The 20806-nt window shown below is 33.9% G+C and overlaps 2 protein-coding genes across 8 annotated transcripts; one reads left to right on the top strand and one right to left on the bottom strand.

Moving 5' to 3' along the window:
* Positions 1-1647: 1647 nt before the first annotated feature.
* LOC110448003 (ABC transporter G family member 22-like) lies at positions 1648-13764 on the top strand. 7 transcript variants are annotated; one of them, XM_021494018.1, is made up of 15 exons: positions 1648-1779; positions 3425-3596; positions 4307-4476; positions 5048-5153; positions 5448-5548; positions 5747-5908; positions 6400-6493; positions 6834-6897; positions 7370-7464; positions 8010-8263; positions 8665-8722; positions 8972-9186; positions 10950-11040; positions 11772-11889; positions 12826-13764. In XM_021494018.1, exons 2-15 carry the CDS (start codon positions 3464-3466, stop codon positions 13013-13015), a joined length of 1851 nt encoding a protein of 616 aa, XP_021349693.1. In that variant the 5' UTR covers positions 1648-1779; positions 3425-3463; the 3' UTR covers positions 13016-13764. The 7 variants fall into 7 exon arrangements, 4 of the variants coding, with proteins under 4 accessions (XP_021349693.1, XP_021349696.1, XP_021349695.1 ...); XM_021494019.1 differs by lacking the exon at positions 1648-1779 and adding an exon at positions 1790-1932; XR_002462670.1 differs by lacking the exons at positions 11772-11889; positions 12826-13764 and adding an exon at positions 9502-9695 and having other exon boundaries at positions 10950-11032.
* A 1873-nt stretch (positions 13765-15637) lies between these two features.
* Positions 15638-20806, bottom strand: LOC110448010. The gene is made up of 5 exons (XM_021494027.1): positions 20800-20806; positions 20296-20433; positions 18435-18582; positions 17265-17410; positions 15638-15777 (listed from the first exon to the last, which is right to left on the bottom strand). The coding sequence occupies exons 1-5, from the start codon at positions 20804-20806 to the stop codon at positions 15686-15688; spliced, it is 531 nt and encodes a 176-aa protein (XP_021349702.1). The 3' UTR covers positions 15638-15685.

Below are 20806 nucleotides of genomic sequence, written 5' to 3'. Positions count from 1 at the left end.
TGGGGATGTACAAACACAGACTTTACCTTGTCTTTAAAGAAAGAAAATCAAAAGACCTCATATCGTTTTTAAGTTTCAACTGAAAATAAAAATCGCGCGATTGGAGAAAAGTTTGAATTATTGATAGTTTGAACTGGATCTGTTCAGTAATTTCAGAAAACAGACATTTTTGATACAGGTATTAGACAGAAAAAACTATGTGTTATCATAAGATTAAGGGAATATTACCGCAACAATTTTCCAGTAATGTAAGGTGGTCGTAAGAGTATCTCCACGCATTGATGTAAATGAGACATTTATGATTGTCTTCTCCCTCATTCGATAGGTTAACAAGCAAAAATCAGAAAGTGGTGTATTTTTAAGGTTATTATTTTGGTATAAGGCTACTGTCAAGATAAGTATATTTTGTTTTCATGTGCAGGACTAAGACAATTACCTAGCTTACTATGTTTCCAGAATTGTGCAAAACCATTGTATACCTTCACTAACCACAATTAACCAATTTCCATCGGTAAGGTATGATGAAGTTCTTCAATCCTGAGCTGGCTAAACATACAATGTGTCACCTGGCAGCCAGGAAATGGATAGATTCAGCGCATGGGTTGGGCAAAGATTACTAGAAATACTTACGGCTATCAACTACGGAACTGCTTGGTCTGTGAAAATAGAGTGTGAAATACACGTCTAGTTTTGTAGTGTGCTTATAATGTATATTACTTACCTATTTATTGTGAAGAATCTTATCTACAGCACGATCTCCTATAACCTAACAGTAATCAAGTATATCCATGCGGTAATTTGGTTCGAGGACCGATTAAAAAATCGCGGGGTGTTCAGCATCTTCTACAGAGAGCCTGGGGAAAATTTGGCGACAGACAGGTAGGAACCAACATTGCCTCCCGGGTTATCCTAACGGCTATACGCGAGGAACTGAGGGTGGTGATGTGACTTATCCATTTGGATAATGTGTCGTGAAGGCTTCTTTTAACTTGTAAGCCGTTCGAATACATCGTCAAAAAAACTATACTTTGACATTTTTCATTTCATATATCCTCCTGTAGTGAATCCTATGCCTCAGCGGACTCGGAATCAAATAATCATACAATTGTTAAGGAATTTAAAATCTTAACAGGCTTAATGCGAATTATGAACTACATCGAAATAAAAAAAAAGATGTTTGTATTAACAATACACAGCCCGATAGAGAAAGACAAGGGTCATCCTGTCGTTTTCTGTATTTTCTATTATGTATTCTATTGTTTCATCGGTTTAAAGTGTAGCATTTATCGTGTATAAAATAAGATATAAATGTATCTTGAACTGTAACCCTGCGGAGGACTATTTTCTGATAATCGGTGTAAATTCATAACGTTTCAAGCTAAGTTCAGACTATTATCTACTGTATAAAAGCGGTTAAAACGGCCCAAAATGACAAACTGACATCCTGTCAAAGCATATTATTGTTTTGAACAATTTTGTGTCTTGAACTGAAATATCGTAGCATAAGATCGTTTTTGTGGGAAAACCTGACAAAACGTCACAAATAGGTTCGACGAATGACACGCGAGCTGTATGTTGAAGTATGAACAATATATTCAAATCAACATCCGCAAGGACGTTCGTATGTGTGTTCACGTGACCACGACCTTCACGTATGGAAATTAGCTGATCTACCCGATACATGGCGACGCAGTTAAAATACTGTCGAAAGACATGCTGTTGACACGGATTTCATGGGTTCATGTGTCTTAGGTGTTATTACGCTTAGTGGCTGACACGGTAAGTGAAAGATAAATAATTCTAGCTGCCGTTCTGACTTCTAATAAACCACGACAGTTTGAATAAATACAGTATGAAGACGGTTGAAGTGTGATAGTGGACAATCTGCCATCAGACTAAGTTGCCGACCTTGGAGTCATTATCATCATGGCTGTAAGTCAGTTATGTAGAAATAATGGTAATTTATATTTGTGAAATATCTCTTTATTCAACTGTACGTATGATATAAATATAGTTGACATAAATGTACCAAGTATACATATATAGCTAGTCAATATCATGTTGACGTATTCTGATGTTAATAGTCTTCCATGCGCAATTAAACCAGTCTTATCAGTTATATTTTTGTTGAAAGTGATCGTTTGGATGAACATCCATTAATATGTGCAAATCAATGTTGGATTCCGTGTTAAGTGTAGAAACTTTGAAAAGCATGGGATCAAACAAAGGGGACAAACAGTTCTTAGTTCAACGCTGGCTAGGTATTCTATGCTCCGAATACTTTGAGCAAGTGCGTCATACATATCAGATACATAAGCCGGAGGACAGTGACGCGAACTTGTAAGGCACCTTTTCAGATTCATTTTTATGAAACTAAACACCATAGTCAATGACAACGCGAAATAGCTACACACAATTGTGGTTAGCAGGTGGTGAACAATGTGTTACAGTATTTAGGAAATTGGAACGCAGTAATTTACCCGGCACATAAATGGACGATTATATGAAATGCAGACGATTGCACCATCGTTTGGTACAAGTATATGTGTATAATTTATACCACCTGCCGCACTCATGGCTATCACAATATATTCGGGAATGGTCTCAACAATACAAAGACGAGTTAATGCATGAAACAAGCCTTATTCAAATTTCATGGGTAGTTGACGCAAGATTTATTATAAGCTATTTCATTTTAGTGCCTAGACGTAGTTATGTTTTTACAACCACCTTATACACACATATTTGTGCATGCGTTTTATCTATATTCTGATTAAAAACAGTTATCTTTATCATCGATCAAACGGTAATGATCAGTTTCATTAAATTCCTCTTTTACAGCTGTAAGAGATAAACGAATCTACTGTTTATGACACTGTGTATTTCATAACACAAGCTTTTGTTCGAAATAACAAACCAATTGGTCAGCAATTATGAATGTAAGCATGAAGTGAGGGATTCAATAAGCATAGTTAGTTTCCCGCTTTCGTATTTTATTTGAACAATAACTGTTGTTAATCTGTATGTCAATATCGGTAATCAGATTTCAATGAAATATGTGTCCGTCAAGATGGTATTTGAGCCTCAATTGATATTGTATTTACTTATTCAAGCTAAAACCAATAGGGCGAAAATCATAGCTTCAGAAATGACATGTTAATGGTAATCAAAGCACACAAAAATAAATCTTTCGTTTTCATAGGTGATATAGGGATACGTAAAGCTAAGGGGACAGAGCTTAATTCTTAGACTTTGTCATTGCCTGTTGTGATGCACAGATATATACTGCATTTTACATATCGAACTTTTGTTTTCTGTACCTATATTAATACTACAGATAAGCATTTCACGCGAATTTCGAAAGCTTTGAAATGAAGATTTGCTTTTAAATTTTGTGTATTTTATTTTATAATTGTTTTTCAAGATGAAGCGGTGATTGTTAGATTACCTGTCAAAGTGTAACATGGAGAAAGTTTCGAAGTCCTCCAAGCTTGAGTTTAAAGATGTAATGGTGTCAACTAAATCTAAGGTGCTACTGAAGAATGTGTCTGGATCAGCGTCTAGTGGTGATCTGCTGGCCGTTATGGGGCCTACAGGTAACATTCTTATTCGCGAATACATATATTTCAGGTCCTTTTAAGTCCTTTATAAACTCCTTTTCTGTAAACTGTGGTATATTTGGAAAGTTGCTAAATGTTTCAGAAAATGTCACGTGACACACTACTGACGTCACAAGGGAGATAAGCACATAAGTAAACTGGTTGAAATATGAAATTAAAGCACACCTGAGAACTCTGCTAATGTTTAGCCAAAAATTGCACTAAGGCATTTATTGCTGTGATAGAGCAATTAATCAAATGCCAAAGTCTAATAGCATTTCGCAAAATGCCAACAAACATTGTTTTAGATTGGAATTAAAATATAATGTTATAGGCAATAAAGGTGGGACTAGATATAAAATGATTCACCACAAAGCTTGATGTAGGCTCAAACTTTAGCAAATTGGCCCACCCAGAGAGTTAGTGTTATGTTTGGCAAAAAAACTAGCAGAGTTTTGCGGTGTGCTTTAATTTCAAGTATATCACATAAAACACGAGGATAAAACATTATTTGAAATCGTTGTAAACCCGTTATTTTACCAATTAACTGATCATTCACGATCGTAATCATCAAATGATGAAGTCATTAAAAAACGAGTGTCCTAAGCACTGAGCCACCCGACCACTTATACATATCTACACACTTACACACTTACACACACACACACACACACACGCACACACATATCCATAGTGTTGTTTTACAGGCGCTGGGAAAACGACTTTTCTCAATATATTGGCGGGAAGAGTATCAGGTGACACTGGGACAATCACGCTAAACGGATCACCGTTAAACAAAACACAGCGACGTCGCCTTGGTTACGTGTCGCAGGATGACATATTCTTGTCAAACCTGACGTTGTGGGAAACACTTTACGTGAGTATGTTAATAGTTAAATATGAAATACCTTAATATTTACCACTTTTTCCATTGCCACTTTATAACCCTATACGACAAATTAAACATGAACCACACTAGTTAGCATGTATATTGAATATGAATGTCAACTTAAAACAGTTAAATGCTGATATACTTAAATGATCTTTTTGTACAATGGAGGTAAAAACAGTATAAGCATGTGTTAACATTCTTAACTTTAATTGTTACATGATATGTTTAATTATAGTTCAGTTTTCTACAGCTTTACAATAATCGGATTCATTATTGTTGAGCAAATATCAAATTCTAAAATTAAAGATATTAAACTTCAAATTTAATACACTGTATGCATATATCAATTAATATATATGATATTTCTGGTATATCTGGTGAAGACAAGTACATACTAATTTTACATTTCATCTTGTTTATAATGCATTGTATTAAATTGCTGACGATAACAGTGGTTCCATACTGATGAGAGCATGTTGATGAAAGCATAAATATATTTATCAATGTAACAGTTACAATTGTAAATTTTGATATTGAAGTAAGATGATATCTACAGTTTACAGCGATGATACGTATACCAGACCAAGTATCACAACAGGAAAAGACCGAGAAAATATATAGTGTTGTCGATTCGCTCGGACTGAAAAAATGCCTCCATACACGTAAGTACTTTAGTTGTATCACGAAAACTGCTATACGTATTATGCTTCTTCCTGCAAGGCGAAAAACTATTTACCGATATACACTGAATAAAGACAGAAGTTCGAGAAAGGAAAACTATGGGCCCACTTAATATAATCCACAGAAGAAATAACCTTAAGGGCAATTAGAGTAGGACAAGGATTATGTTACATGTGTAACTTTAAGCGTATATAATGTAAATATTATTGTGTCGAAAAAAATGATATTTCAACCCTTTTTATTACTTGATTGGTGTATTCTTAATTCCTTTCTAGCTATTGGTGATATTTTCTGTCGTGGTATATCTGGAGGAGAGAAGAAGAGAGCAAACATTGCCTGTGAACTGCTGACAGACCCAGACATACTTCTAATAGACGTGAGTGGTTATCAATCAACAGATGCTACTCTCTGTATATAACTGACACCTATGCAGTATAAGTAAAACATCTTGTTTTGAAACTGTTGTAAATCATACAAGCATATTGTTATAGATAACAAAAGAACAAATACATTTTAAGTCTGTATCAGTTTTGCAAATACGCAACTAACCATGGCCACATAATTTATATAAAAGGAGCCGACTTCCGGTTTAGACTCTAGTACTGCACACACGCTGATGGTTCAGCTGAAGAACTATGCCACAGAGTATAACAAGACGATAGTGGCAACAATACACCAACCTTCCAGCCAAGTATTCCACATGTTCTCCACCTTATTGCTGCTCGTGGAAGGGGAGGTAACGTATTTAATTCTTTTAACAAAATGAGAATATGAAATTTAAAATATGACGACCAACAGAGGGTTTTTTAAATGTGTTACAGAGTATATTTTATTCAAGAGGGGTACTGGTGAAGAATTACGAAAAATATTGAACCCACAAGCGAAAAAAAAATGATATTCATAAAGAAAAACAAGATTATTATGTTTATAACGACTTGCTTTACAACGATATTGCACTCCTTGAAAAGATAATCCATCGTCTGCAAAAATGTTGAGACAATGAATGCTATATAACGACCTAACAATAAGTTAATATCAAGGTATCAGACAGGTTGCAATTGACAATATAATTTGTTTATTTTCGCTTTCTAACCCTGCTCTCATACATGTTTTTGTAGGTTGTTTGCGAAAATAACAAAATGTGAAAATAAAATAAAATGTTATTTGTCCCTTTAAAATAGAATCAACTTTATTTTGTTGTAAACAGGTGTTGTTTTCCTGTTTTAGGTGGCATACTTTGGTTTAGCCAATATGGTGAAAGAGTATTTCGCTAGCCTTGGAATGACATGTAGTCAATATTATAATCCTGCCGACTTCCTCAGTAAGTACGCATGATGTATGATTCCTACACTTAATGGTGCGATTTGACCAGATATTAAAATAATATAATTGTAATTCTATTTGCATACCTGCATAACCATCAACGGAATGTCTAAATGATTTAAGTATAGGAGTTACATTGATAACGATATACATGTACTAGTGCGAGTCAAACCTTATCATGGGTAGTCTGTATTTTATTAAAGTTGTACATGCCTTTAGGACTAGATATTACGATATGAAATAGTAATTACGTATTGTATGTATAACGTCAAATAACATAAAAATTGTCAAAAACTATGTTTTTCAATCAAGAATGTTATTTGCATAATTCTGTATAGTGGATATTTTGACGAAGGATACGATCAGAAATATGAAAGAAGAAGACATAAGGAATATCCAAAGGTAAAGAGTCCATACCTAGTATTGGGGTTGACAACGATGAACAAACTGTGTCAAACAAAAACAAACCCGTTAATGTAACAATGGTATATATCTTGGCATTGCATTAAAGATATGCACATGATATAATTCCGAATAGTCACAAATGTAGGGACGTACATATATTCGCTCACACATATTTCCTTGCATCGAAGACTATTTTAAGATTATACTAAACATACTCAACATTAGGCGATCCCTTGATATAACACCGTTTAAAAAAAACCATTGACTTTATATCAAAAAGTAAGTTAAAAGCAGTAAAAAGCCTACCGCTAAACTTCATTCGTCATAGAATTTCAACTATGTAAAACAATTAGAAACGAAAGGTAAGACGTCTCATTGTGGGTATAACCAAATATGTCCTAATGTTATTGGACTGCTATGATAAATATTTGTACACCCTAACCATTAACTATAATATTTGGTGTTTCAGTCTGCAGCTGCCGACTGGTCGGCTGGACGGACGTTCTGCTACAGAATCAGACAAAGAAGGAGGAACTGGACCAGCAGGGTTGCCACTTACGCTTGGTAATGAACGTTATACTACGTGTGTCCATAATACAAGGACGTTGTATAGGTTACTTAATTGATCTTTGTAGAGCGAGGAAGAAATATATATATCCAATGTCATTAAACACAACACTGCCCTATAATAAAATCACAACTATGGGTAATGTAACTGCAGTGTAGTCTAACCAACGTACTGTTATATTTGTGTAATTTTGTGTACACTATCATAAATATTACCGTTGAAACCATCCATTACTTCTTTTTAGAAATTACTTCGGGCCACTTCTGATACAGGGAACGCGTACTCTTTAAGTGAAATGTTACCTCAACGTTGTTTTGGGGTCACGATGTAACGTTTCATTCAATTTGTTTCATGGTTAATTAATCTACATTATTTTACTTTCGTCTCATCCTCGAGATTCGGTTCAATACATGTGTGGTAAGGCTGTGAGCACTTTATTAATTTACATATGAGGAAACGCAAATCTGTCGCACGGTGTTGAATACAAATGTAAGTAATTAGTTATTGAATGCTTATTTTCCTTTTGTAATCTTAACCTCAGTTGGGTCATTCCCTGATGCCAGTATCCATGTAACAGATGATAACTATATTGTCGAAGGGGATACAACTCGCCGATGGCCAACATCCTTCTGGACACAATTTAAAATGCTGAACTGGAGATCGTACAAGCAATCCAAGGGAAGAATACTGCACAAATTTGACCTGATTCAATCTGCTTTCATTGCAGCGTTTGTCAGTAGATTGTTCTACCAAACAGAGGATTCGGTCAACACCGTCCGAGATAGAATGGGCTTGGTATTGAATAGTTAAAAAACAATTTCCATTTCAAAAAGGACAGTGCTACAAATTCATATAATGAAAAATCTACGTAATTGTTTATGGACGACATATATTTTGTCATACATTTATAATATAGCTAAATGCAAAGTATATATCCATACTATTATTATTAACAAATAAATGTTGACTAAGCTACTACGTTTTTATAAATAATTTTCAAAATTTACTCCTCCACCAGCTGATATCCCCGAAGACATCCAAGAGATCAAATTTATGAAATAGTTCTCATATTTTTTAGTTCACGATTTGACTATAACCAGACATCTTTACCACTATATGTTAAGAAGTTATTTAATATGAAGATGTACAGGTTAATAGGATACAAAATGTCCAACGTCACCTATTATGATTTGTAGTTAATGATCTCCTTGACATACTGGTCCTTTCAAATGTTAATCACCACCCTTTTAGGATGTGAGTATTCTTCTTTTCGCTATTGTTATGTATAGATATCTACGTCTTATTTACTAACCCTTCACAAATTATGTTGTGGGAAATGATTTTTGTTATTTTGTAAAACAAGAGGAATATCGACGTGCTACTTGCCGTAAATAGTTGGCAATTAATGAAAAAAGGAATGCAAGTTAAATAATGATAATAAAAAACAGACTCCTAAAGCTATCCTCGAAGCTCCACTAGATCGCTGTATTATAATGTTGTCAGTTACTGGTGAGCGGGCGGTTGTCAGCAAGGATCGTTCTGCCGGGGCGTACCGACTGTCAGCCTATTACCTCGCCAAGATTACCAGTGAGATGCCCCTCCTACTGTGCGTCCCCCTCCTGTTCAACACTGCCGTGTACTGGTTGGCTGGTCTGGGAGGTGTGGACGGCTACTTTGTTTACATCGGTATTGGTATCCTCAACTGTCTAATGATACAGGTATCTAAATTGTATTTTATCTAGAATCAGTGTATCAAAACATATACATAAACTGTTTAGATTAAATCTTATGTATTGTACACTTCAATGTGTTCGTAGTATGCATATTCAGATATTCTATGTATTAAGTACAATTTTTTTTTTAAACAATTTGCCCTGCTTTATTATTTGCATTTGATATTGGGTTTTTTCATCGCTTTTGGACGAAAAAAGGCAAGAATGAAACGGGACGTGGGCGGTTTCGTGAATATGTGATTTAAACCATAAGGAGAAGAATGTGTTAACATTAAATTTCGTTTTCTTAATATTTTACAGCAATCTGCCTGCACGCTTAAAATTGAATTCAAATAAAAAGGACCCCTTGCTTTAAGAGTTCGTATAAGAAATGTCGCAACTCGACCGCGGTAGCCAAGTGGTTAAGACGTCTGACAGTCTGCTACAACTAGCCCTCAACCACTTGGTCGCTGGTTCGAGGCCTACGTGGGGCAGTTGCCAGGTACTGGCCGTAGGTTGGTGCTTTTTCTCCTATAACCCCGGCTTTCTTCCATCCCCAAATCTGGCACGTCTTTAAATGACCATAGCTGTTAATAGGAAGTAAACACAAACAAACCAAACCAAACCAATCTGTATCTAAATAATCAAAACCTTGTAAGCTAAGCAATTGTTTAACATCATGCTTTTCATGATAGGATGTTTTGAGAAAGTCTTCGAATTATATATAGATATTTTTCTTCAGATGGTTAGTTGGAAATTCTAAACATGTTAATGAAGTTTGAACGTTTACAAACATTTTGCATAATTAAGTCACCTGCAAAAAGTCTTAGTTGACCTGTTTCGATTGATATTTGTCCATTGTCAGGCGCCGTCGTGCGTCCGTGGACAATTCAAGATTTTCTTTTTCACAACCGTTGGATTGAGTTCAGTTAATTTGGTGTTTCAGATGTTTCATAACCATAGCAAAACCACATTGGGACTTATAATGGCTCTTATTCCGAAAGGCTGGAAGGACAGGACCAAAAATGATCAAATTGGCTAAAATAAAAACATTTTCTTGAGGCCAAGATATGCTAGAATAATTTACTAATCAGATAAAAAAAAATCCTTAGGTGCTTTGCAAAATTGTGAATTTCGTAATCTCGAGTCACCTATTCCCTCTAGATCTGGGGAAGAGATAAATGTTACGATAGTTTATAAAGGGAAATTACACTTGGTGTATTGTTAATGGAAAAGAACTCAAACATTGCTGGAACTAATATCATGTGATTGTGGTTTTATGGAATGAAAATTAAGACACTGCCTCATCTCTTGAGGGGAGCTAAATTAGCTATTAACTACAAATTCAATCATCTTCTTAAATTCATTTTTCCATTGTGGAAGTGGTAAATTTACTATATTGAAGTATTATATAGTAAAATATTATATTATTTTAACTGTTTTCTGACAATAACAAGCTTTGATATATATGCAGGTCACTCACTATTACCATTTTGTCGGCGAATTCATAGTCCAGAAGTCTTTTGTCAATTATATGTTTTATTTTATGTTACATCTCAACAACAAATAACACTTATATTACAACTCGGGTTTCCACAAATGCTCATAGGCTTCTTGTTTCGAACTTATCTGAACAACACTTTTTACCCAAAGAGCCGAAGTTGCCAAAAGGAAAATTGTTCTTATTATGCCTCCCACTTTATAATATTTTGCATGCGTACATTAATATCAAATTTGTTTTCGTGATTTTGTTGTTATTGATAATTTAGAGTTTGGCTCACAACCTTGGAGTGTTGATTAAAGACGTCAGACTGAGCATGATGGCTGGAAACGTGATCATTATTGATGGACTATTATTAGGTAATCCATTAGAACTGTTAATTGATTTTGCTCTTTCAAGGATATTTTGTATCAATTTTCAAAAAATGATATTTTTTTGGCTAATGCTACATAACACATCATATCAGTAATTTGTTTTAGAGTTAATGATGTTTGTCACCTTATGCATATTACCTGTGATTTTTGTAAAAGTTCTCTTCGTGAAAAAAGTAATAATTAGCATTCTTAGACAAGTTAGAACTTATATACGGTTGTCAATTTTGTCACTGTGTACATTAAAAAAGTACTTCATGAATTTTACTGACCATTATAAGTAGAACAGTTATAGAGAAAGGGAAAGAGAAAATAGGTGGAAGTCATTTAAGGCAAAATATATCCGTACTTGTTATTCATTGTATGTATTAATGGATTAAATTGAGCCAAAGAGTACTTCTACGTTTAGTTGTAACCACATATACATTGTTACATAACTGAGTAGACACTATGGATTGGTAATTTATGATGTACACACTGTACGACATCGATGTATCTATTTTCCATGACTAAACCAGAAAGGGGAAATATGTTGAAAGTCCTTACACTTTGTCTTATATAAACCATCGCTTCTCCCCACTTCCCGGTATCTGTCTCTGGTTACATCACTCTGGCTATTTAGAAACAATATCATCTCGAAGATAACATTACGAAAACAACAAAATAAATGTATGAAAAAGTGATCGATAATTGTTATTCATTCGGAAACTTTTATACAGGAGGTTTTCTCAACATCAATCCACCTGAATGGCTGTTGTGGGTAAAGTACCTCACATTTACACACTACCCCTACTCCGCCGTTATGACGTATTTACTGAAGGATATGACTGACGTTTGGTGAGAACTCTTTTTTTGTTTTTTGTTTCTTTTTCTTCTAGTTTCTTATTGCGTTTTTGCTCTCACTCCGGTATTTTATCATTGTATTTTCTGCCTACTTAAGGTACTCACATTTTCTCCTTGTTAAATATGCATCATGGTAAGAATATGTTCATATCCTTATGACAAAATTCAAACTATGTTTTCTGTTGTACTACATTGTGTTATTTTTTTTGGTATCGGTTTCGCTGTAGCTAGTGCGCCATGCATACACTAACATATTAATTGTGCCTTGGTGGGATGTGGGCTGGGGAACATTTCATTTGTTTCTATTCAAAGCTAAATTGCCCTTAAAAGTGACTCAAGTAAGATACTCGCCTGGCCTTGTCGGACTGAATGATGCTTCGAAGGAAGTCTCATTTTACGGACCAAACTGAAGAAGCTGTTCCATCGCTACACAATAGCACGCATAGATTTTTGGGCTTTGATAGCTTAACGAATGCAATAATGTCAATTTTTCATCAGTGATACATTCAGTTATATCGAAACCTAAAATAAACCCCGAAACCCCCAATAAAACTAAATCATATATGTATCAGTAAACAATTCAGTGAACAAAGATTCAAAATATTCATCTTCTGATTGTTTAAATACACTTGCACATATTTCATAAGACAGCTTGCAAAAGAAAAAGCAGTGAAACATTTACTTAATATGTCATTACGTATTTATTTAAAAAAAAAAAAAAAATTATTTTCAAACCCGTCTGATATAGGTTAATGTCTTTTCTAAAGCGTTTACAAAACAAACGAGCCAATACGGATACGTTTGCAAGGTCACTGTCCGGTTGTCATAGCTTGCATCATACTTTTGCAATCTTTTTCGCATGCTTAATCTTACCCTTTTTGATATGTAACATTTTCATGTATTTCTTATCCTCTTCATATTTATTTCCAGGTGTAACCAAACAAGCACAGATATCTTCCCACAATGTCTAGGTAATATGAATGAAGCACTGACGTCACGTGACATACTTATAGGGATCGGCGTGGATCTTCCTATTTATTGTTACATCATGACAATCGTGTTTGCCGTCTTGATTTTCTATGTACTTGGTTATTACTTGTTGAAATGGAAACGAGTATGACGACAAATTATACACTCCTTAGTTTTCGGAGTTGATACTATCGTGGATAAATTTCCAGTAATGTTTAAAATATGATAATTTTTGCAAAATGTATAATTGTTACTGTTTGCAAATCTGTTGGATTTGACTTTCGGAAAGTACCTATTAAGATTTACACCAAATACAACCATATCAGTGTTCTAATAAAAAAAAAAAAATTGGTCAGGCATTTTATGGACCTGTTATACTAAACTCCGTGCGCGCTCTGTTCACTAAACCACACATGCCTATGAATAGGGTCACATTTCTGATAAACTGTATGACTTTACCCAGAGAATGCTTGAGTTCTTTCAATTTCAGTTTTATTCAAATGGATGTTGCGATGTTCATTTCACTTTTTGCGTACTATTGACATCAACAGATTATAATTACTTTTGCACTGCAACCGTCTATATGAACATTACCAGCTGAAATGCTTTTTATTTGAGTATGAAAGCAAACGCTCTCGTGATGTAACACGTTGTTTACATATGACGTTATAGATTAACCTTGTTCAATGAGAGTCTTGTCGCTTCGCTTCGGATAATTTGGAAAATGCCCATGCGTCAAACGCTCAAATGACTACGTTTTACGGTGCACATTTTATTTAAATAGGGCTATTCGTTTAAAGGATGACGCATATACAGAACGTAGTAAATTAATTAATTATCTAAGAACAAATAGATAAAATTAAACAACTGTTTTAAAGCAAAAAAGGAAAATATTTGGATTGAACGGCGTTTTTAAAGTTGTCATGTCGATATGAACGCAAATCGGTTACATCCATATTAAACATGAAGCCCTAGACCTAACGGTGTTAGGCCGATTTGATCTATCAAAATGTCGATTTAATCGGTATGCACAGTGCACTACGGAAACTGTGATACCACGTATCAAAAACATGATGATATAATAAAGATTAGGATGACATCATTATAGTTCGCTTATATGTTGATAATGATAATTATGTTAATGTAACCTGGTGGAATGCTGTACTGGGTGACTTCGTCTTGGTATGTCAGTGAGATTGCACTCTTATGTCGGCATCAACACCGCGCTATCACAAGAAGACAAATACACCAACAAACCCTGTCTCCGGTACACATACACACATGCAATCATGCACATCACACATGGGGACACGTCCGTAAATGACCGTAGCTGTTAAGGTAGAGAAGGACACTAGAGGCCAAAAAAATCTGGTCAATATTTTTTTTTTATTTCGGATATATTTTTCTTTGGGGTGTAACGAACAAAATATCAAAAATATTCTTTGAAAGAGTTACCCCCCTTTGCAGTCCGAAAAATGTCATTTTTTGGCCCTTTTTTAAATCATTAAGGTACCCGCCAAAAAAAGCATATACTTTTATTTTGAATTTTTCTGAACAATATGATAAATATGTATTTTAAAATATATTAGACATAATATCCAAAAAAAAACAATAATAAAAAAATGGCTACCCTTTTTTGCAATATGCCGGCAACTGGCTTTTAAAATTTCGCATAAAAATATTGTAAAGTAGAATATTTTTTTTTGTGTCAATGAATTCTATTTTAAATTGGTATATAAAACAACTTATATCCATGCTACAAATCATAAGAATATAAAGATATGTTTCCAGGGAAAACAAAAAGTTAGTGGGGCTAGAACGACACCCTGTCATACACCCTTTTATGCAGATTTCATGAAAAATGTCCAAATTTTTCACTTTTTTTTTAACTCTTTTAACTTAAGGTGCGATTGATTCTTAAATTTGCATTGGTTTTGCAGCAGCCATGTTTTTGTAATATTATTTGATCCTTTCAGATAACCTTCTTTAGGTTTAAAGGAGGTTGCATCTGTTTTGAATATTCAAGAAGTTGGCATTTGACCTCAAAGCGAAATCATCATTTCATCGGTTAATAATCCTTGATCAATATAGCCTCATCTTACACAATAATCAGACATAATACTTGGAAAGGATATATTTCTTATTCAATCAACAATAATTATTAAAAACAATATTTATTTGACCTTGTTTGTTGACCTCATGTTCAAAGGATTGTCCAACCAATTAATATACCATTACAGTGTATTGAGTGTTTGGTCATGTGATACCTGTCCGTCTCTTCCTTAAAATAGGACGTTGAATTATTTACAAACAAAATGATAAAGGAATTTCATGTAGGAATTCCTTTGGAATATTATGAAAAGAATCAATTATGGTTATAGATAAATTCAAAAACGCATATCCCTATAAAATGTGTGTTTGTTGTGTGTGATGTTTTTTATATATACATATATTTTAACGAAAGGACAGCATGATAATTATATACAGTTGCCGTAAGTCGTTGGTAAGTTATTATGTGATATATTCATGATATTGATCACGAGAGAAATTGACCAATTTTTATATATGCCATGTGATTTAATTATTTTAAACGTTAATTTTCTCAAAGTTTTTAGTAAAATTAGCAAGTGTTAAAATTGATATAAATAAATAATAAAACAACTCTAAGGTTCCTCCGTACAATAAGATAACGTGTGTTCTTGATCTAATAAAAACGTGAACACTGTCATGTTCATTTACGATACACTGTATTAAAGTAAAGATAACAACGACAAGTGATTAGACTATTTATTTAATCTTTGCATAAACAATCTTTATCTGATCAACCAACGAGCTTAGGATCGATAGTTCCACAAGGTTTTTCCACATTAGCAGGCCAGTTACAGTTCTGCATCTTCTCATCAAATACCGTACCTGAAACACGAGACATTATACTATCTGTATTATGTTCTGGTAAAATACTAAACATGAAACACGAGACAATAGTATTATGATATTATGTTCAGGTCAAATACGACACCTGAAACTAGAGACATTATAATTATTATCTGGTACACTACCACATGCATAACATAAAACATTTGATGTTATATGCTCGTTATATACCAACGTAAAAGATTGGACACTAAAATTATGTTCCTGTCAAATACCTTACCTGGAACTTAATTATGCTCTTCGTTATTAATATTATTCATGTTTGTTTGTGTGTGTAAATATATCAGTCCTTTTCTACCTAAAGTGTAACGAATTCAAACAAGATAAAAAATCATGTTTCGTTAAATAAGTATGTTCGATATCTTCTTAACTATGTCTTTTGCAAATACATATGTTTTGTGATTTTCAAATAAATTTCTGCCGGTTTTTTATTGTCGTTAAAACACCTGCAATTTTGAGCTACATCGATATTATTTTAACCATTTTACAATTGATGCCATAGGTTTAAAGTATATGATTACAATTGAATGAAATAGGTAATACGTGCCTTCATCAGATAAACGTCAACGGTTTTATTCGAAATACATGCAAAATGCTAACAATTAAGAGACAAACACACCTCTTCAGCAAAAACTTGAGACTGCAAGTTATTGCTCCTTGTTTCAGAACATAACGCACATATCGCAAGACTTGACTTCCATATTGTCAGGTGCAATATTCAATTTTAAAACGATTGTATGGGAGAATAAACAAATCTCCCCTGACGGAAATAAGGTATAAGTGAAAATAGATCTACATAAGAAAATCAGTGAAACTGATTATTCCCCGAAAAGATCAAAAAGGTACAAACAAACTGAAAAAAGAAAGACCGCATTATGACATATTTCTTCTGTGAATATACCCCGAAATATCATGAAACACACCATCTTTCCAAGTTCGGACCCTGAATTTGACCTTCGACCTCAATGTGATCACGATCACAATCTTCGGCGTTCGAACATAACAGTGTTATGCAACATACCGCCTCCCCTACCGTCATATATCCTTTAAGTTTTATCAGCTTATCAGAGGTTATTGCCCAGACAAGAAATATATTTGACCTTTTACCTCAATTTGACCTTATCGTTGGGAAAACAGATCAATATAAGTAAGCAACACAACATCCCTCTATCCTGAATATGTCCCTTACGATTAATTTGATTACCTCTAGCGAGTCAAAAATTAAAGGCCTGAGCATTTATATGATCTAAATGTGACCTTGACCGTGGATGTACTGACACTAGAGTGGTATGCGACAAACTGCTTTACCATCCTACCCTTATCTATAAAATTCATTGAGCTATCTTCAGCGACCTAAAAGTGATTGCCCAGACAACGAGTTTGACCTTTGACCTCATTGTGACATTAACCTTGGGTTACAGACCTTGTAATGGAGGAGGTGTTAGCATAATGATAATAAAACTTACCCGGGGAACAGAAACTATGGCCGTAGAAGTACTCGTTCTGACATGTGTAGTAAGTTTGACAGTGAGTTTCTTGGTCCGCAAACCTTTTGTTGGGCTGACCACTGCATGTATGATTAACGTTACATGGCGGAGCCAAATTCGTCGTGCTTGTGAATAAAAATGCGTTCCAGAATGAAATATTCATATGTTGTTGTATTCAGCAAGTGAAAGTCAAAATATTTAGGCCGTTTATTGTTGATTACTATTATGACACTATAACATTAAAAATACTCATTCTAATTACCCATCTTTCACAATTAAGCTTAACAGACTCAAAAAAATAAAATAAAAAATAAAATAAAAAAATAATAAAGAGAATCCAAACAGAATACAGTTCAGCATGATAAAATAATAATAAGCTAAACGCTCAATCAACACTTCGGCACGTACCACTATAAGAGTGGATATAAATTTGCTCGTCGTACACTCGTCGTCTGCGCGATAATCGAACTACTCGATAATTAAGCGAACGTAAAACCAATCAATCAACCAATACTATTACAACGTATATCATGTAGTGAAAAAACCCAATACTATTGCCACATTTAATATTGTTTGACGAACATTTAAGCGTTCAATGTAACCTATCGTCTTCTTTTTGCATTTTTTCTTAACTTTAATAAATCTGACATTTGCCTCTGACTTTCCTAAACAAAATTTGTATAAATTGACGCATATTAATGTAATGATGTACCAACTATGAACACATCATTTAATACAGTTTCTATGCAATTCAAATAGCATTATCTACATTCAACATATTTCTACGATAATACATTATCTATTGTGCAGCCAATGCACATTCAATGTATTTATTTCTTTATTTCTTTTATATTTATTAAGTTATGCATCTTTAACCCTTCAGCATTTAGTTTTATTGTATATTTATCCCTTTTTGTGATCGTCTTTTTAAGTATTATACTGGTTCTAAATGAATGTTAAAACAATGAAAAACATACCAATAGACTATGTTTTGAAAGGAGACCTGACTAAATCGACAATTATGATGTTTCAAAATAAGTAAAGTTGTATTTCCTGTACATTGTATCAAAGATACGATTGACTGACTCACTTGCTCATATATGATGCAATGCACTCATCCCTTGTACATTGTTTGATAGGCTTACTCACCTAGCACAGCGCTTTAAGACGGGACTATACATCTGGCCGTTAGCGCAGGTGTGATCGGTAGATATCCCATTCGTACATGATGTGTACGAGTGACACGTTATTTGATAAATTCCGTCACCGTGAAGGCGGCAGTCAACCACGCAATCCACTATGAATGAGCAAGTGTTAACAAATGTATAATGAAATATGAAGAAAAGGAGAGATCATAAAAAGAGGACATGCACGTGACAATCAGAAGTAAATAAACAAATGAATAGGTAAAAGCATTGTGTATCCTACATTTCCCGTGATAAACATAGTATTATGAATGATAATGAATACAATTTGTTTTCTATTCGAACAAATATAAAAAAAATGGAAAACTCGCTGAAAAAATGCAGTTTCCAATTTCAGAATCATATGAGGCCCATTTGTATGCATGTATCTCCTTTTATACCAGTAAAATCTGCTGAGTTTGTTTAACGTTTGAGAATGTTGAAAATGATGGCCAGGTTTCTTCAGTTTGTCTTTCAACGTCGAGCACGATTATCTTAACAAGAGCATTCCATCTAACATATATGCTATCATATATAAATACATTACATTGGTTGATACAACCCTTACATCGCAAATGTACACAGAACATTCAATCCACACCCATGACTATTTCAATTTAATAATATTAGGAACATATAATAAACACTATGTTTCAATGTATGCAATGGTATACATACACGTATTACTGTAGTTTACATCCAAAGACATAATAAGAATTTAACACACTTTTTCTAAGTTTTCGGAGTTATGGAAATATTACAAATGGTATGGAGCTAATGCATTGCTTAGCTAACAGGATTACAGAAAAGCAATTCCAATACGTGTTACTGTACTCGATTACTGTCCTTGAGTAAACAAGGTGTACCTGATAACAAATGTAATCGCTTGACACGTATATTCTAGGCAACAGTCATGAAAGTCTGAATAAAGGCTTTTTAAAGCTTGCTGGATCGTAATAATCGTATGGCCTCCTGTAATATATAATTATGAAATAAACATGCCTATTTCATTTATCTAAAAGCGTTATGAAATTTAGAAAAATCTACTCTAATGTATTAGAATAGTTTTACTCAATAAAAATCCATAATTAAAGCACATTTGTATAAGGTTTGTGGCGAAAATGGCAAAATTACGCGTTTATCCATATTTAAGGAATATATTGTCACGAACCAACTTAAGAATCCGTCTAGCCAAGAAAAGCATTGTAATCATCCACACAACAACAACTTCGGGAGGCGGGTTTATGATTCATAACATGAATTTAATATTATTTGCATCTTTCGACAACTATATAAACTACATGTCAATAATTGTAACGAAGCAGATACCATATGGTTAGGCTACGTCACTAACTATGTCAAATATGTTACAGAATAAAATAAAATCAACACGAAGAACCACATTGATGTTTTTTTCATTAGCCATTGTAACTCAGCTAATAAGTTGAATTTTTTTAAATGTAATATCGGATTTACTTTGAAGTAGCCGAGAGACAAAGATGGATTACATGTATAAGGGATATACGTCTTACAGATTTCACAAGCATAATATGCAAGGTAAAATACATTACAATGTCTATCGACGTTCACGAGCTGAATTCGCCATCTTAACATTCGCAACCATAAACCAAAGAAGTCTTGTATATCTAAGTATGTTTTAAATCACTTCAATCGGTGGCAATGACCCCTCCTTATCCTTAAACAATAGTATGTATTTTAATTCTGACGAAATTGACTAAAACCAAAAAATGTACTTAAGTTGATTGTTTTATTTTACAACAGAATGGAATAAATGTTAATTCGATAAAAAAAATAATGAATCTTACCGACTCCCTGCAATACGAAGATTAGAAAACACAGAGAAAGCATAATGGCTGTTGAAATGTGGGACTCCAAACCTTGTCTGCTGTTGACGACGTAATCTTTCCGATACATAGACAGAGATAACCTTTTGGCGATCTTCTCTGAAATTAATCAGCACCTGTCATGTATTTCTTTCAGGTTCAAGAAAGAACTGTTGACAACGACAGAGTTTGATATAGACAGGATTGATGTTTGCATTTTGCAATACGAAATAAATTATGTCGACGACAATATTGCGGAAGCGCCTTCTTACTGATGAAAGGAATGATATTATTTTATTTGTGATATATTTTATCATTCCTGAAATGTTATGGATGGTAAACATTTAAAACGTTTTACGTAAAACGAACAATATTATCTCAATAAGAAAAGTAGAAAGTTAGTCAGTCAAGTACACAGAACATATCCCGTCTTCGGTAAACATACACACATGTACGCATACACAACACACATGTTCGCATACACACCACACAT

Source organism: Mizuhopecten yessoensis, unplaced genomic scaffold, assembly GCF_002113885.1.
Source record: "Mizuhopecten yessoensis strain PY_sf001 unplaced genomic scaffold, ASM211388v2 scaffold3771, whole genome shotgun sequence".
Taxonomy (NCBI): Eukaryota; Metazoa; Mollusca; class Bivalvia; order Pectinida; family Pectinidae; genus Mizuhopecten; species Mizuhopecten yessoensis.
This window is presented reverse-complemented; position numbering and strand designations above follow the sequence as displayed.

Excerpts from the sequence above, each read along its gene's own strand:
- LOC110448003 (XM_021494018.1), top strand. The coding sequence starts at position 3,464 with ATGGAGAAAGTTTCGAAGTCCTCCAAGCTTGAGTTTAAAGATGTAATG. Across the intron at positions 3,597-4,306 it reads GGCCGTTATGGGGCCTACAG|GCGCTGGGAAAACGACTTTT; the intron begins GTAACATTCTTA and ends GTTGTTTTACAG. Across the intron at positions 6,494-6,833 it reads TAATCCTGCCGACTTCCTCA|TGGATATTTTGACGAAGGAT; the intron begins GTAAGTACGCAT and ends AATTCTGTATAG.
- LOC110448010 (XM_021494027.1), bottom strand. Across the intron at positions 17,411-18,434 it reads GTCTTAAAGCGCTGTGCTAG|CACGACGAATTTGGCTCCGC; the intron begins GTGAGTAAGCCT and ends TTTATTCACAAG. Across the intron at positions 15,778-17,264 it reads CCATAGTTTCTGTTCCCCGG|GTACGGTATTTGATGAGAAG; the intron begins GTAAGTTTTATT and ends CTCGTGTTTCAG.